The 17,179-nt window shown below is 42.9% G+C and overlaps 1 protein-coding gene across 2 annotated transcripts in view; it reads right to left on the bottom strand.

Moving 5' to 3' along the window:
- Positions 1-17,179, bottom strand: part of TANGO6 (transport and golgi organization 6 homolog) — a 241,422-nt gene that overhangs the window by 204,264 nt on the left and 19,979 nt on the right. For both annotated transcript variants that reach the window (XM_019011975.4, XM_063699676.1), the window contains exons 4-7: positions 13,768-13,909; positions 5,636-5,772; positions 2,646-2,808; positions 277-359 (exon numbers count right to left, since the gene is read on the bottom strand). In XM_019011975.4, coding sequence (XP_018867520.3) covers positions 277-359; positions 2,646-2,808; positions 5,636-5,772; positions 13,768-13,909 — 525 coding nt within the window. The remainder of the gene's footprint in view (positions 1-276; positions 360-2,645; positions 2,809-5,635; positions 5,773-13,767; positions 13,910-17,179) is intronic.

Genomic DNA, 17,179 nt, shown 5'->3' with positions numbered 1-17,179 from the left:
TGAAAAGATTCTGACAGCTTGGAGCTTTAGATTAGTCATTCCAACGGTTCAAGTGCTAATTAAAAGGTAAAATTATTTTAAAAGGCTGGGAGCAGCAGCTCACACCTGTAATCCCAGCACTTTGGGAGGCTAAGGAAGGAGGATCGCTTGAGGCCAGGAGTTCAAGACCAGACTGGGCAACGTGGTGAGACCCCACCATCTCTACAAAAAAAGAAAAAATAAAAAAAAATTTTAAATAAGAAGTAAATAAAAACATTAGTGACTCAGATTACCAACCTTAAACACATCCTCAATGCATCTACTAAGTTCTTCTTCTGTCACCAAAATAGTTCCTGGTACCATGTCACTCTCTGACAGCTCTAGAAAATAAACACACAAAATTACCCATATTTAGTGCCTCACTGAATAGGACATACTAAAGCTAAGGAAGGAAGTTTTACTAGAAAGATGGCTCAGTAAGCAACACCTAAGATCAGAAAATGGTTATCATTGAACAATATACCATTCATACACATTTCATGGAATATATAATGCCACTGATTATAAACATGCATTGTTATTTTATGTATCACTAAGAAAAAACACCAACGTTGCCAATTAACCTATAGCACATTATCACTTAGAATTTTCATTTTAGGCCAGGCGTGGTGGCTCACGCCTGTAATCCCAGTATTTTGGGAGGCCAAGGCAGGCGGATCACAAAGTCACGAGTTTGAAATCAACCTGGCCAATATGGTGAAACCCCGTCTCTACTAAAAATATAAGAAGTTAGCCGGGTGTGGTGGGGCAGGCCTGTAGTCCCAGCTACTCAGGAGGCTGAGGCAGGAGAATCGCTTGAACCCGGGAGGTGGAGGTTGCAGTGAGCCGAGATTGTGCCACTGCACTCAAGCCTGGGCAACAGAGTGAGACTCTGTCTCAAAAAAAAAAAAAATTTCACTTTAAACTTAATTGAATAAAAATTGGGGATTGGATGAAATGAAAATGGCAGAGTTGGCCAGGTGCGGTGGCTCATGCCTGTAATCCCAGCACTTTAGGAGGCCGAGGCAGGCGGATCACAAGGTCAGGAGATTGAAACCATCCTGGCTAACACAGTAAAACCCCGTCTCTACTAAAAATACAAAAAATTAGCTGGGCGTGGTGACGGGCACCTGTAATCCCAGCTACTCAGGAGGCTGAGGCAGGAGAATGGCATGAACCTGGGAGGCAGAGCTTGCAGTGAGCTGAGATCATGCCACTGCACTCCAGCCTGGGTGACAGAGTGAGACTCTGTCTCAAAAAAAAAAAAGAAAGAAAATGGCAGAGTTAATAGTTGTATCTAGGTGACAGGTACATAGGAGTTCATTATATAATCTCTATAATATGTGTTTAAAAAATTCCCTCCAAAAAGTTTTAAAATAGTTATATTTTATTTTTATTTATTTGAGACAGGGTCTTGCTCTGTAACCCAGGCTCTGGTGTGGAACTGTGTGATCATGGCTCACTGCAACCTCAACCTCCTGGGCTCAAGTAATGCTCCCACCTCAGCTTCCCGAGCAGCTGGGAACACAGGCATGCACCACCACGCCCAGCTAATTTTTAAAATTTTTTCTAAAGACAGGGTCTCATTATGTTACCCAGCCTGGTTGCAAACTCCTGGGCTCAAGCGATCCTCCCGCCTCACCAATCCCAGCACTTTGGGATGCTGAAGCAGGAAGATCGCTTGAACCCAGGAGTTCCAGACCAGCCTGGACAATATAGGAAGACCCCATCTCTATAAAAAATAAAAATTAAAAAAAAAGTTTTTAAAGTTTTATAATAAGTCTTTCTATTTATTTAGACATAGTTTTATCATATATTATTATTATTATTTTGAGCAAGGGTCGCACTCTGTTGCCCAGGCTAAAGTGCAGAGGTGTGATTATGGCTCACTGCAGCCTCAACCTCCCAGGCTCAAGCGATCCTCCCACATCAGCCTCCCAACTAGCTGGGGCTACAGGTGCTTGCCACCATGCCTGGCTAATTTTTATATTGTTTTTTGGTTAAGACGGGGTTTTGCCATGTTGCCCCTGTGGTCTCGAACTCCTGGGCTCAAGCAATCTGCCCGCCTAAGCTTCCCAAAGTGCTGAGATTACAAGCATGAGCCACCACGCCCAGCCATGATTCTTGATTGAATTCTGGATTTTAAAAAAAATAGCTGTAAAACAAATTATTGAAACAATTAGAGAAGTTTGAATGGAATTTGTATATTATATCAAAGCATATTGTATAAATGTTAAATTTCCTGAGTGTGGTAATCGCCTTGTGGTTATGTAGGAGACTGACATTTTCCTTTGGGGATGCATACTGAAGTATTTAGGGGTGAAGTGTTGTGATGTCTGCAACTAAGTCTCAAATGCTTCAGAAAAGACATGTTTACATGTATAGAAAGAGAGAAAGATAAAATAAATGTGGCCAAAATGTAAAGTTATTCAGTCTAGGTGATCTGTATATGGGTAGTTCAATATACTCTTCTTGAAACTTGTAAGTGAATTTGTCAAAATAAAAAGTTGGGGGGAGGGGAAGGAAAACTACAGACACTGATATAACACTGATTTAAATCATTTAAACGTGAAATACTGAAGAAGGTCCTTTAGAGGCACACCCAGCCACCACACTTCCTCCTTTACCTGCTGTATTCAAACATCGATGAAGAGGAGCTAACACTGGCTGGAGCAAATACTTTGCTGCCAAATGTGGGCGTTCTCTTGACAAAGTTATAAAGGTAGTGGTGGCAACTCTCTGAAATTGTCGTGCTGTCAATTTATCTTGAAAGTGAAATAAATCCAGAACCTACAAAAAAACTACAAGAAGTAAATACCAGTTTTTTGCAAGGAATATGACAGTAACTAAAAACAAAAAGCATGAATTTCTTTAAGACAAAAAATAAATTCACCTCAATAACACTGATTCAACAGAATTCTTTTAATTTAACATACCCAGTATCAAAGGGTAAGAGAGCTGAACAGGCAGTGTTTTTATTTTTAATTAAAAAATTTTTTTGGCCGGGTGTGGTGGCTCATGCCTGAATCCCAACACTTTGGGAGGCCGAGTCGGGAGGATCACGAGGTCAGGAGATCGAGACCATCCTGGCTAACACAGTGAAACCCTGTCTCTACTAAAAATACAAAAATCTTAGCCGAGTGTGGTGGCGGGCGCCTGTAGTCCCAGCTACTCAGGAGGCTGAGGCAGGAGAATGGTGTGAACCTGGGAAGCAGAGCTTGCAGTGAGTGGAGATCGCGCCACTGCACTCCAGCCTGGGCAACAGAGCGAGACTCCATCTCAAAAAAAAAATTTTTTTTTGCCCACCTCTCATACTTGCAGTGTTTTTATTAAATAATTTTATCAAATTTATAAAATACAGGCTCATTTTAGGCATATGCATAGGGAATATTAAGAAAACTCCCTCCATATTTTTCTTTTTTCTTTTTTTTTTTTTTTTTGAGATGGAGTCTCGCCCTGCCACCCAGGCTGGAATACGGTGGTGCAATCTCGGCTCACTGCAACCTCCGCCTCCCGGGTTCAAGCAATTCTCCTGCCCCAGCCTCCCAAGTAGCTGGGATCACAGGCATGCGCCACTACTCCCAGCTAATTTTTGCATTTTTAGTAGAGACGGGGTTTCACTATGTTAATCAGGCTGGTCTCAAACTCTTGACCTCGTGATCCGCCCGCCTCAGCCTCCCAAAGTGCTGGGATTACAGGCGTGAGCCACCGTGCCCAGCCCCACATTTTTCATGTATCAGATTTGCAAAGATCAAAAAACTTTGTAACACATTGTGTGGGTAAAAATGTGGGAAAATAGGTACATAAAGCATATCGATCAAAAATTTAAATGCATAAAACCTTTGAACCAATAATTTCAATTCTAGGAATTTTTCCTATGGTAATACTGGTAGTTATGTACAAAGACTTATGGATATTAACAGTAGCGTAATTTGTAATAGAAAAAGAATGGAAACAACTCAAAGGTGCATCAACAGCAGGCTGGTTAAATAAATTACAGTACATTAATATGATGAAATACCATGTACCCATGAAAATGAATGAAATGATCTCCAAGGTACACTGTTTTTTTTTTTTTTTTTTTTTTTTTCAGATAGAGTCTCACTCTGTCACCCGGGCTGGAGTGCACTGGTGCAAACTCAGCTCACTGCAACGTCTGCCTCCCAGGTTCAAGAGAGTCTCTATCCTCAGCTTCCTGAGTAGCTAGGACTACAGGTGTGCACCACCACGCCTGGCCAATTTTGTATTTTCAGTAGAGTTGGGGTTTCTCCATGTTGGCCAGGCTGGTCTCGAACTCCTGACCCCAAGTAATCTGCCCACCTCAGCCTCCCAAACTGCTGGGATTACAGGAGTGAGCCACTGTGCCTGGCCAAAGTACACTATCAATGAAAAAAAGCAAAATGAAAGAGGGCATGCTGCATGCTATCATTTAGATAAAAATTAGCACTGGCCTGGCGTGGTGGCTCACGTCTATAATCTCAGCACTTTGGGAGGCCGAGGCAGGCGGATCACCTGAGGTCAGGAGTTCGAGACCAGCCTGACCAACGTGGAGAAACCCTGTCTCTACCAAAAATACAAAATTAGCCGGGTGTGGTGGCGCATGCCTGTAATCCCAGCTACTCGGGAGGCTGAGGCAGGAGAATCGCTTGAACCCGGGAGGTGGAGGTTGTGGTGAGCCAAGATCGCACCATTGTACTCCAGCCTGGGCAACAAGAGCGAAACTCTGTCTCAAAAAAAAAAAAATTAGCATTAATTTTACCATCATGTGTATATGTTAATGTATGTGTGTATGCACATACATGTTAATATACACATACATTAACATATGCACATATGATGGTATATGCATAATACACAGAATATCTCTGGAAAGAAATTCATAGCAGTGACTACCTCTGAGGGACTGGAGAACAGGAATGGGAGGGAGACTTAGTTTTCGGTTTACTCTTTTATGCTTTTTAAATTGTTTGCCATGTTAATTTACCTTGTTTATTTAATATCTGCCTTTAAAAACTAATTAAAAACATATGGAGAGAAAAGATAATGAACAAGATGAAACTTGAGTTTCGTATTCTAGCTCTGAGAGCAAGCTGGGCAAATCATTCAGTAGTGGTGAGGCATTCTTTTTTTTTTTTTTTGAGACGGAGTTTCACTCTTGCTGCCCAGGCTGGAGTGTAATGGCTCAATCTCGGCTCACGGCAACCTCCGCCTCCCGGGTTCAATCCGTTCTCCTGCCTCAGCCTCCCAAGTAGCTGGGATTACAGGCATGCGCCACCACACCCAGCTAATTTTGTATTTTTTTTAGTGGAGACGGGGTTTCTCCACGTTGGTCAGGCTAATCTCGAACTCCCAACCTCAGGTGATCTGCCTGCCTCGGCCTCCCAAAGTGCTGGGATTACAGGCGTGAGCCACTGCGCCTGGCCTCGCCATTCTTAAACTGAACAATTAGGTCAGTCTCTTCCACCAGTTTTTATTCATTTATTAAGAAGGCTCCTCACTAAACAATAAACTTAAATATTATACTGCTTTTATCTCAATACTAGAGGAACATTAAAAGTCCTCTTTCTGTAAATAAGCAGATAATCCTCAAATGATCAACAGAAACAAAAAGATTTACCTGGGGGCAGATGTCCCTGTAGTAATTCTCTGGTGAAAGAGACTGCTGGGGACAAGAGGCCAAAATCTTTGCGATCAGGTCACACTTCTTCCAGTCAGCAGCCGCCACCTCAGCATCACTTCCACCAGCTGCTCCCGCTGGCACAATGGAGAGAGATGTCAGCAGCTCACAGCAATTCCCCACAGAAGGTCCCATGTAACAAATTTGTGTTAAAATTTAAGGTAAAATGCATTTATCTTTTCTATTGAAAATAGTTTATTTTTTTCTATAAGATAATCTACCCTTCTATACTTTCCTTTTTATGTTTTTTATTTCTTATTTATTTATTATTATTATTTTTTGAGACGGAGTCTTGTTCTGTCACCCAGGGTGGAATGTAGTGGCATGATCTCAGCTCACTGCAACCTCCTCCTCCCAGGTTCAAGCGATTCTCTTGCCTCAACCTCCCGAGTAGCTGGGATTACAGGAATACACCACCATGCCCAGGTAATTCCTTTCTATTTTTAGTAGAGACAGGGTTTTGCCATGTTGGCCAGGCTGGTCGCGAACTTCTGACCTCAGGTGATCTGCCCGCCTCAGCCTCCAAAGTGCTGTGATTACAGGCATGAGCCACCGCGCCTGGCCTATACGTTCCTTTTGATGCTAGTTTCTGGGAAATTCAGAGAAAAACTAGCACTTAGTCACTATAATGATATTATTCATATAACTGGAATACTAGCTTCACCATGTTTATTACTATTATTATTCTGTCTCCTTGTATGTATCATTTCATTTAAACTGTCTTAAGCCACAGCCGTAGAGTGACAGGGACCAGAATTATTTTACCGTCTTAAGCAATTATAAAATTGGACAAAATATATAAACAATGGTTTCCACACAATGGACAACAGGCAGCCCAGGACACTGATCCCTGAGAGAAGGGAAGCAAACAAACTGAGCTTGACGACTGCCCTCGTTCACTGACTGGAGAGAGTTTTCAGGCGATAACAATAGCAGCCCAAATGAAGCCTGGCATCTTGTTCAGTGGAAGAAACATAGTTCAGAGTTCAGGGAGGCCAAAGCAGCTGGAATTTTCAGGGCAAAATACCAGAAGAGAGGAAGTTACACGTAGAGAGAGTTCCAAAGATCTGCAGAAGGGTCCTCTCTCAGGTCTTTGGTAGAGTATGATACACGTATGTTTGAGGAAAATACCAAAGCCTGGGGCAATAAACACCAGAAAGGAGTAGGGGGGAACAACCCCCATGGTTCATAAAGGCTGGGAAGAGTTGTGTTCCCACTAGCCAGCCTGGGAGGATCTCCTAATACACAGGGCAACAACTAGAATTCTCAGAAGTGTATTATCTTAGTACAATCTGTATTGTTACATTTAGTACAATACACTTAGTATAATACAATAAGGGGTTAAATTACCTTAAAGGTTGCTGTAGAACCACACTAACAGAGCTGAAAAGCCAGGATCAAAGGGACTAAACTAATTCCAAGTAACTTAACTGCATTCCAGAACAAAGTCCAACTAAGGAATATAAAAATCTGGCACTCAGCAATGTAGAATAAAAATGTTCAGCATCCAGTCAAAAATTACCAGGCATATCCACATGAGGAATTATTATTCAGTCATAAAAAGGAATAATTTTTATGGAGGATTGATTCATTCATGTTATAATATGACTAAACCTCGGCTGGGCACGGTGGCTCACACCTGTAATCCCAGCACTTTGGGAAGCCAAGGCAGGTGGATCACCTGAGGTCAGGCATTTGAGACCAGCCTGGCCTACATGGTGAAACCCCGTCTCTACTAAAAATACAAAAATTAGCCAGGTGTGGTAGTGGGCGCCTGTAATCCCAGCTACTTGGGAGGTTGAGGCAGGACAATCGCTTGAACCTGGCAGAAGGAGGTTGCAGTAAGCTGAGATCATGCCATTGCACTCCAGCCTGGGTGACAAGAGCAAAACTCTGTCTCAAAAACAAACAAACAAACAAAAAACATGAATAAATCTCAAAAACATTATGCCAAGTAAAGGAAGCCAGACACAAAGACCATGTATTGTATGAAATGCCAATACAGGTAAATCCAAAGAGACCAGGAGGTGAAGTAGTACTTACCAGAATCTGAGAGGAGGGGAGAATGAGGAGTGGTGATTGCTAGTGAGTATGAGGGCTTCTTTGGGGGGACACGGGGGGAGGGTTGAGGAAAATATTCTGGAAATAGATATTGGTGATGATTGCACAGCTCTGTGAATATACTAAACACCACCAAACTGTACTCTTTAAAAAAAAAAAGTGACTTCTGGCCAGGTGCGGTGGCTTACTCCTGTAATCCCAGCACTTTGGGAGGCCGAGGCAGGTGGATCACCTGAGGTCAGGAGTTTGAGACCGGCCGGGCCAACATGGTGAAACCCCATCTCTACTAAAAATTAAAAAAAATATATTAGCTGGGTGTGGTGGCACGAACCTGTAGTCCCAGCTACTCGGGAAGCTGAGGCAAGAGAATCTCTTGAACATGGGAGGCGCAAGTTGTAATGAGCCGAGATCGCGCCACTGCATTCCAGCCTGGGAGGTTGCAGTGAGCTGAGATCGCGCCACTGCACTCGAGCTTGGGCGACAGAGTGAGACTCCATCTCAAAAAAAAAAAAAAAAAAAAAAAAGTGATTTCTATGGTATGTGAATAACATCTAAAAAAAAAAAAAATTACCAGGCATGCAAAGAAGGAAAACAACAATATGGCTTATAATTAGAATAAAAAAATCAACAGAACAGGCTGTGGGCGGTGGCTCATGTCTGTAATCCCAGCACTTTGGGAGTCCAAGGCGGGCAGATCACCTGAGGTCAGGAGTTCAAGACCAGCCTGGCCAACATGGTGAAACCCTGTCTCTACTAAAAATACAAAAATTAGCTGGGCATGAGGATGCACACCTGTAGTCCCAGCTACTTGGGAGGCTGAGGCAGGAGAATCTGTTGAACCTGGGAGGCAGAGGTTGCAGTGAGCAAAGATCGTGCCATTGCACTCCAGCCTGGGTGACAGAGCAAGACTCTGTCTCAAAAAAAAAAAAAAAAAAAAAATCAGTAGAACAGACCCCAAAAAACAGAGATAACGGAATTAGAAGACAAGACCATTAAGACAACTTCTTTTTTTTTTTGAGACAAGAGTCTCACCCTGTCGCCCAGGCTGGAGTGCAGTGGCGAGATCTCGGCTCACTGAAACCTCCACCTCCCAGGTTCAAGCGATTCTTCTGCCTCTGCCTCCTGAGTAGCTGGGACTACAGGCATGCACCACTAATTTTTTGTATTTTTAGCAGAGGCAGGGTTTCACCATGTTGGCCAGGCTGGTCTCAAACTCCTGACCTCGTGATCTGCCCACGTTGGCCTCCTAAAGTGCTGGAATTTCAGGCTTGAGCCACTGCGCCTGGCCCATTAAGACAACTATTAAAAATTTGCTCTTGGCCAGGCACAGTGGTTCACGCCTGTAAACTCAGCACTTTGGGAGGCCAAGGTGGGTGGATCACTTGAGACCAGGAGTCCAAGACCTGCCTGGGCAATATGTCGAAACCCTGTCCCTACTAAAAATACAAAAATTAGCTGGGTGTGGTGGCGCATGCCTGTAATCCCAGCTGCTCAGAAGGCTGAGGCACCAGAATTGCTTCAACCTGGGAGGCGGAAGTTGCAGTGAACCAAGATCATGCCACTGCACTCCAGCCTGGGAGACAGAGCAAGACCCTGTCTCTGGGGAAAAAAAAATTTTAAAGACAGAGAAAAATAAAAAAGACATAGAGAAAAAAAGACACACACACAAAAAGAGCACTAGTAATTGGCAGGACAACATTAAACATATTTGGTGTCATTCAAATCTCAGAAAGAGAGATCTGAGGGGAGTACAGAAAAAAATATTTGAAGATAATGTCTGAGCAATTTCCAAATATGGCAAACACTATAAACCCACAGCTCCAAAAAGCAGAAAAAAAACCATAAAGAAACCAACACCACACCAAGGTACATCATAATCAAATTTCTAAAAACCAGCCATAAGAGAAAAATCTTAAAAGCAGCCAGAGGGAAAAATGGTATATCATTTATAGAGGAACAAAGATAAGAATGATAGCAGACTTCTCATCAGAAATGACACAAGCCAGAAGACAACAGAATATCTTTAAAGTACTAAAAGAAAAAATAAATGTCAACCTAGAATTCTATGCCCAATAAAAAATATCTTTCAAAAAGGAAGATGAAGTAGACTTCTTCAGACAAACAAAAGCTAGAAAATTAATTGCCAGGCCGGGTGCAGTGGCTCACACCTGTAATCCCAGCACTTTGGGAGGCCGAGGCAGGTGGATCACCTGAGGTCAGGAGTTCAAGACCAGCCTGGCCAACGCAGTGAAACCCTGTCTCTACTAAAAATAAAAACAATAAAAAAAATTAGCCGGGCGTGGTGGCTGGCACCTGTAATCCCAGCTACTTGGGAGGCTACAGCAGGATAATCGCTTGAACCCAGGAGGCAGAGGTTGCAGTGAGCCGAGATCGTGGGCAACAAGAGCGAAATTCTGTCTCAAAAAAAAAAAAAAAAAAAAAAAATTCATTGCCAGTAGACCTACACTAAAAGAAATGGTAACTAAAGTTCAGGCAGAAGGAAATTTGCACTGAAATTTTGATCTACATAAAGAAATAAAGACCACCAGAAATGGCAAATATGCAGGTCAATATAAACCTGCCTCAAACCATTTTGGGAAAGAAACAAGGTATGAATAGATAACAACAAATACATACATGCACAAGTTGGGGGAACTCATAGGAAAAAGAGGGTTCTGATTTTCTTATAGTAGCTCTCAAATCTGCATGCCCTTAAGTGAGGTCTAACCCTTCTTGGAAAAGGAAGATGCAAAGACCTGTTTGTAGGGGACAACTTCTTATGGGTAACTGATCATTTGTTATTTCATTGGCCCTAGAAGCCACTGTGGGGAGAACTGAGGGGAGGCAATATTATAGCCACTCTAGACCAAATCTACCAACGTCTGCCAACCACACTGACCTCACTTCTGTCTGATGGGACCAAGGTACATTATGCCAGAAATGAAGTCAAGATTTATTCTTCTAGCTCTCTTCCTTCTTCCCCACATATCCAGCCCTTCATTAAGTTTTGGCAACTCTCCTCCTTAAATATCTCTCAAACCCATTCATTTCTCTCCATTTCCATGGCCACTGCATTAATCCAAGCCTCCGTGATTCCTCAGATGTCTGCCTTTTAACTGATCTCCCTGCTTCTGCTCTTACCCAATCCATTCTTCACAATACTTCCAGACAGATATTTCTAAACTGCAGATTTGATCATGTTCTCTCTTTCTTAAAACTGTTAATCGTTTCGCATTTCCCTCAGAATAAAGTTCAACATCCTGAACTCAGCCTATCAGGCCTCCCTGAGGTGGCCCCCAGCCACCATCCCCGCTCACTGCGCACCACTCTACCTGCACTCTGCCCTCACTACTCTACCCACGTGGAGATTTCCTCAGAAGCACTATGCTCATTTCTACTTCAGTTCCTCATACATGCTACTCTCTCTGCCTATAACTATCTTCCCTCTCTCTTCAGCTAGTTAATTACAACTCAGCCTTCAGGGCTCAGTTTAAATGCCATTTCCATAAAAAAAGCCACTAAGTTTGTGGTAAGTTGTTGCAGTAACAATAGGAAACTAACAGGCACGGGATAAGGGAGATAAGAGACTGAACACACAAAAAAGGCAAAGTGTTCACCAGGATAAAAGTGAAGGGGATCCTTGGATGGCAGCTGAGTAGAAGGTAACCAGGATTGAGTAAAGCAAGTCAGAAGACCCAGAGAAAGATGTTTCCAAGAAGATAAAACTGATAGAATATCTGGTGGGTTTTTGTTTGTTTGTTTGTTTGAGAAAGGATATCGCTCTCCCACCCAGGCTGGAGTGCAGTGGTGTGATCATGGCTCACTAAAGCCACAAATTCCAGGGCTCCAGCAATCCTCCTGCCTCAGCCACCTGAGTAGCTGGGACCATAGGTGCACACCACCACACCCAGCTAATTGTATTTTTGGTAGAGATGGGGTTTCCCCATGTTGCCCAGGCTGGTCTCCTGAGCTCAAACAATCCACCTGCCTTGGCCTCCCAAAGTGTTGGGATTATAGGCATGAGCCACCATGCCCAGCCTATTTGATGTTTTTGAATGTATTAAAAGGAGATTTAAACAAAAGAGGGACAGCTTGAGAACAGATTAGTGATAAGCACATAGAAAACTAATCAGATGTACAAAAAAAAGATTAACTCCAGGAAGTACAAAAGATTATGTAAAAAAAGAAAGTAATCATAATATACAATATAGATCAGCTGTAAATAATAATTACAGAGTTACACTAATATAAACACTGAATATTGATCTAACCAAAACTGAGATATAAATATATTACGGAGATGTGAAAATAAAAATGTACTTGGGGGAATGATGGCAGTGTTATGAAAGAGAACAAGATCCTCTTCCACACATGGTGAGAGGTAGATACATGATGCCTGAAACTGAAAAAATTATGAATTCCCATATATTAGTTAGAAATATAGAGGTAAATGGCCAGGATCATGCCTGTAATCCCATCACTTTGGGAGGCCGAGGTGGGTGGATCACAAGGTCAGAATATCGAGACCATCCTGACTAACACAGTGAAACCCCGTCTGTACTAAAAATACAAAAAACTAGCTGGGCGTGGTGGCAGGCGCCTTTAGTCCCAGCTACTCAGGAGGCTGAGGCAGAAGAATGAGTGAACCCGGGAGGTGGAGGTTGCAGTGAGCCAAGATCACGCCACTGCGCTCTAGCCTGGGTGAAAGAGCGAGACTCTGTCTCAAAAAAAAAAAAAAAAAAAAAAAAGAAATATAGAGGTAAATACCAGAAAAAACTCACTGAAAGAGTTCAAAGTGGTTGCTTCTAGAAATGGTAAATGGATTGGAATGGTGCCGAGGACTGCTATTTTTCACTATAAGTCTCATAGAACTATTTGACTTTAAATGATGTAGATGTCTAATTTTCTCTAAAAAATAAAAAACATAAATTAAAAACTACTACCATGCTTAGCATTAACTTTTTTCCTATTAATGAGAACTTAGATAATATAATTAGGGAAATGACTCTAAAACTTCATCCCAAAGTTTGCATCTCAAAGGTATTTCTGGACAAGAAAATTATTTTACATTTAACTTTTTTTTTTTTTTTTTGAGACAAGGTCTTGCTTTTTTTGTCCAGGCTGGAATGCAGTGCCATGATCATGGCTCACTATAGCCTCGAACTCCTGGGCTCAAGTGATCCTCCTGCCTTAGCCTCCCAAGTAGCTGGGACCATAGGCGGGCACCACCATACCTGGCTATTTTTTTTTATTTTTTGTAGAAACAGAGTCTTGCTATGTGGCCCAGGCTGGTCTTGAACTCCTGGCCTCAGACAGTCCTTCTGCCTCAGCCTCCCAAACTGCTGGGATTACAGGTGTGAGCCACCTCACCTGGCTTTATTATTATTATTATTACTGAGACAAAGTCTCATTCTGTCACCTAGGCTGGGGTGCAGTGGCACAATCTTGGCTCACTGCAACCTCCACCTCCAAAGTTCAAGTGATTCTCCTGCCTCAGCCTCCCAAGTAGCTGGGGTTAGGTGCCCACTGCCATGCCAGGTTAATTTTTGTATTTTAGTAGAGACGGGGATTCACCATGTTGGCCAGGCTGGTTTGAACTCCTGACTTCAAGTGATCCACCCACTTTGGCCTCCCAAAGTGTTGGGATTACAGGCGTGAGCCACCGTGCCCGGCCCACACCTAGCTTTATTTAACATTTACTTTAGGGTTTTTACTTCAACTTTCTGTGTAATGTTTTCCCCATATAGTATAAATTATTTGAAATGGCTTACAATATTGTTCAATAAAATAGGCAGTGTATCACAAGTGTTTTAGGAAAAGAGCAAGAGAATTAGTTTCTTTGGAAAAGAAGCTCATTAAGGGCCTCTAAGTTTAACCTGTTCAATCCCTGCAAGGACGGAGTTTAGTTTCAGTCAGGTTTTAAAGGTAAATACTAAAGACCAATAATTCACCTCAGACTCTGACCCAAAGGAAAACAGATACCAAAGTCACAGAAACATTTTATTTCTTACCACCTGCTCCTTCCAAAATGCCCCGGACTACTGCCTGAACACCATTAGGTCTCATTAACCTTTCAGAGAGCAGCTGTCCACATAGACGCCGAAGCCAAGCTGGGGCCCGACACCTCATCTGTGTCTTCACATCTGTGCAGGACTGAGAAAAAGAAGAAGTGTGAATTCTGAATGTCACTGAAATAGATATGATGGCCGGGCGCAGTGGCTCATGCCTGTTAAAAAAAAAAAAAAAAAAAAAGGAGAAATAGCTATGATATGCAGACTTATTTATTTATTTAGAGATGGAGTTTCACTCTTCACCCAGGCTGGAGTGCAGTGGCAAAATCTCGGCTCACTGCAACCTCCACCTCCCGGGTTCAAGTGATTCTCCTGCTTCAGCCTCCTGAGTCACTGAAATTACAGGCACGCGCCACTATGCCTGGGTATTTTTAGTAGAGATGTATTTTTGTATTTTTAGTAGAGATGGGGTTTCACCATGTTAGCCAGGCTGGTCTCGAACTCCTGGACCTCAGGTGATCCACCCACCTCAGCGTCCCAAAGTTCTGGGATTACAGGCGTGAGCCACCGTGCCCAGCTAGACATTATTTTTTAAAAGTCCTGAGTCATACTGACAATTAACAGTATGCTATACAGACTTCAAAAGAGCAACATTTTTTCCTTAAAAAAAAAAAACTTTACAAAACCTTCTTCTGCATTACTTTTAAGAAAGTAAAAAACAGTGAAAGTGAAAAATCAATGAAATTTCAAACTCAGAAACAGACAAACGCATCAGCAATTAAAATGTAGATCTTCGGAACACAAAGTTAATGCAAACAATCTCTGAATGTAGCTCTGACAATCAAATCCAGCTTCCAAGGAAGATTCTTATGAACGTTATTTGCCACTAAGAGGGTAGTTCACAACAGGGAGGGAGCATTCCAGCCCTTGCCTCTGTGGCATTAGCAACTCTGATTCCTGTGACACAGTTCAAAGAAAGAGTTGGATTTCTTTTTTTTTTTTTGAGACGGAGTCTCGCTCTGTTGCCCAGGCTGGAGTGCAGTGGCATGATCTCGGCTCGCTGCAACCTCCGCCTCCTGGGTTCACGCCATTCTCCTGCCTCAGCCTCCTGAGTAGCTGGGACTACAGGCACCTGCCACCATGCCCGGCTAATTTTTTTTTTTTTGTATTTTTAGTAGAGACGGAGTTTCACTGTGTTAGCCAGGATGGTCTCGATCTCCTGACCTTGTGATCCGCCCACCTCAGCCTCCCAAAGTGCGCCACCGCGCCCGGCCGGATTTCTTTTGTATTTCTTTCCTGCCCCAGTATGATCTGCAAGAAAGAGGTGGATTTCTTCAAGGGCTCCTTTCTGGGAGTTCTGTGGAGCCACTTGAATAAACAGACTTGGTGTCCCTTATGGCTGAGGGTGGAGTAAACTCACTTATTAGCTGGTTTTGGCATACACCTCTCAGCTCTTCTATCTCAGTTCCTCTTCTATCTTTTGAGAGTGAGTGCATATTTTGTTCTGCTTTTTCTTGTTGCGTACTTTTCAGAGGCCTATCCCCTGCAGAAGGTGCTGCAGTTTGAATGTTCTAGCCCTTATTTTGGGCTAGAACATTGATCATGTTGCTGTCAACCACTGCATTTTTTTTTTTTTTTGAGACGGAGTCTCGCTCAGTAGCCCAGGCTGGAGTGCAGTGGCATGACCTGGGCTCACTGCAACCTCCGCCTCCCAGGTTCAAGCAATTATCTGCCTCAACCTCCAGAGTAGCTGGGATTACAGGCTCACGCCACCAAGCCCGGCTAATTTTTTGTATTTTTAGTAGAGACAGGGTTTCACCATCTTGGCCAGGCTGGTCTTGAACTCCTGACCTCGTGATCCACCCGCCTCGGCCTCCCAAAGTGCTGGGATTACAGGCGTGAGCCACCGCGCCCGGCACCACTGCACTTAAGTATGTAAGCCTCAAAATTAGTAACAGAAATATTTCATCCTAACTCTCCTGTCCTCTCTCTTTTACTGAATTATTACCATTTACTGAGGGATTATGGTGTGCCAGGCACATCATAAGTAACTCCCATATAATCTCAAAAGGGACTTACAAGGAAGGCATTGTAATTATCCCTATCTTATGGGTAAGAAATCTGAAGAATGGAAAGGTTTACAAATTCAAACACCTGCACACGGGGGTTGAATGCCAGAGAGGCCTGCTGGAAGGCTTACAGTAAGATTCTAAGGATGAGATGAAAATTACTCAATTAGGAGATATCTCTGTAGCCAGCTTCAGCTGGTACTTGCTCCTGACCTACAGCTAATTCCTTTGGCTTCTCACTCTTTTTCTTTTTTTTTTTTTTTTTTAAAGACAAGATCTCACTCTGTTGCCCAGGCTAAAGTGCAGTGGCCCGATCACAGCTCACTGCAGTCTCAACTTTCTGGGCCTGAGGAATCCTCCCACCTCAGCTTCCAGAGTAGCTGGAACTACAGGTGCATGCTACCACACTTGGCTAGTTTTTTATTTTTTATCTTTTGTAGAGACAGGGGTCTTGCTATGTTGCCCACGTTGGCCTCAAACTCCTGACCTCAAGTGATCCTCCTGCCTCAGCCTGCCAAAGTGCTGGGTTTACAAGTGTGAGCCACAGTGCCTGGCTGGCTCCTCACTCTTTACACACCTAGATTCATAACGAAAATGTAGGTACTAAAAGCAAACAGACAATTCCATCTATATCATCAAATTAAATCATTTCAGATAAACTTTTTTTTTTTTTTTGAGACGGAGTTTTGCTCTTGTTGCCCAGGCTGGAGTGCAATGGCGCGATCTCAGCTCGCTGCAACCTCTGCCTCTTGTGTTCAAGCGATTCTCCCGCCTCAGCCTCCCCAGTAGCTGGGATTACAGGCATGCGTCACCATGCCCGGCTAATTTTGTATTTTTCGTAGAGACAGGGTTTCTCCATGTTGGTCAAGCTGGTCTCGAACTCCCGGCCTCAGGTGATCCACCCACCTTGGCCTCCCAAAGTGCTGGGATTACAGGCGTGAGCCACCATGCCCGGCCTCAGATAAACATTATTTTTAAGAAAACAAAGAAACTATCTTATCCCTAGCAGAATATATACTACTACATGTTTGAAACAAAGGAACTAAGAATAGAACCAATAATATATCTAGTTTTAATTTCTTGACTTCAAATACATTATCCATTCAAACAATTAGTGTCCAGATAGTTGTGCTAAAAGAATGTTTTGTCAAACAGCAAATTTTAGTTAAAAAAAGAGAAGATCTAGTTTCAGAATGAATAAAATATATCTCACATAAAATTGCCATAAGTCTTTTTTTGAGACTGAGTTTCACTCTTGTTGCCCAGACTGGAGTGCAATGGCACGATCTCGGCTCACCGCAACCTCCACCTCCCAGGTTCAAGCAATTCTCCTGCCTCAGCCT

Source organism: Gorilla gorilla, chromosome 18, assembly GCF_029281585.2.
Source record: "Gorilla gorilla gorilla isolate KB3781 chromosome 18, NHGRI_mGorGor1-v2.1_pri, whole genome shotgun sequence".
NCBI classification, from domain to species: Eukaryota; Metazoa; Chordata; class Mammalia; order Primates; family Hominidae; genus Gorilla; species Gorilla gorilla.
The sequence above is the reverse complement of the archived record's forward strand: the minus strand, read 5'-3'. Positions and strand labels throughout refer to the sequence as shown.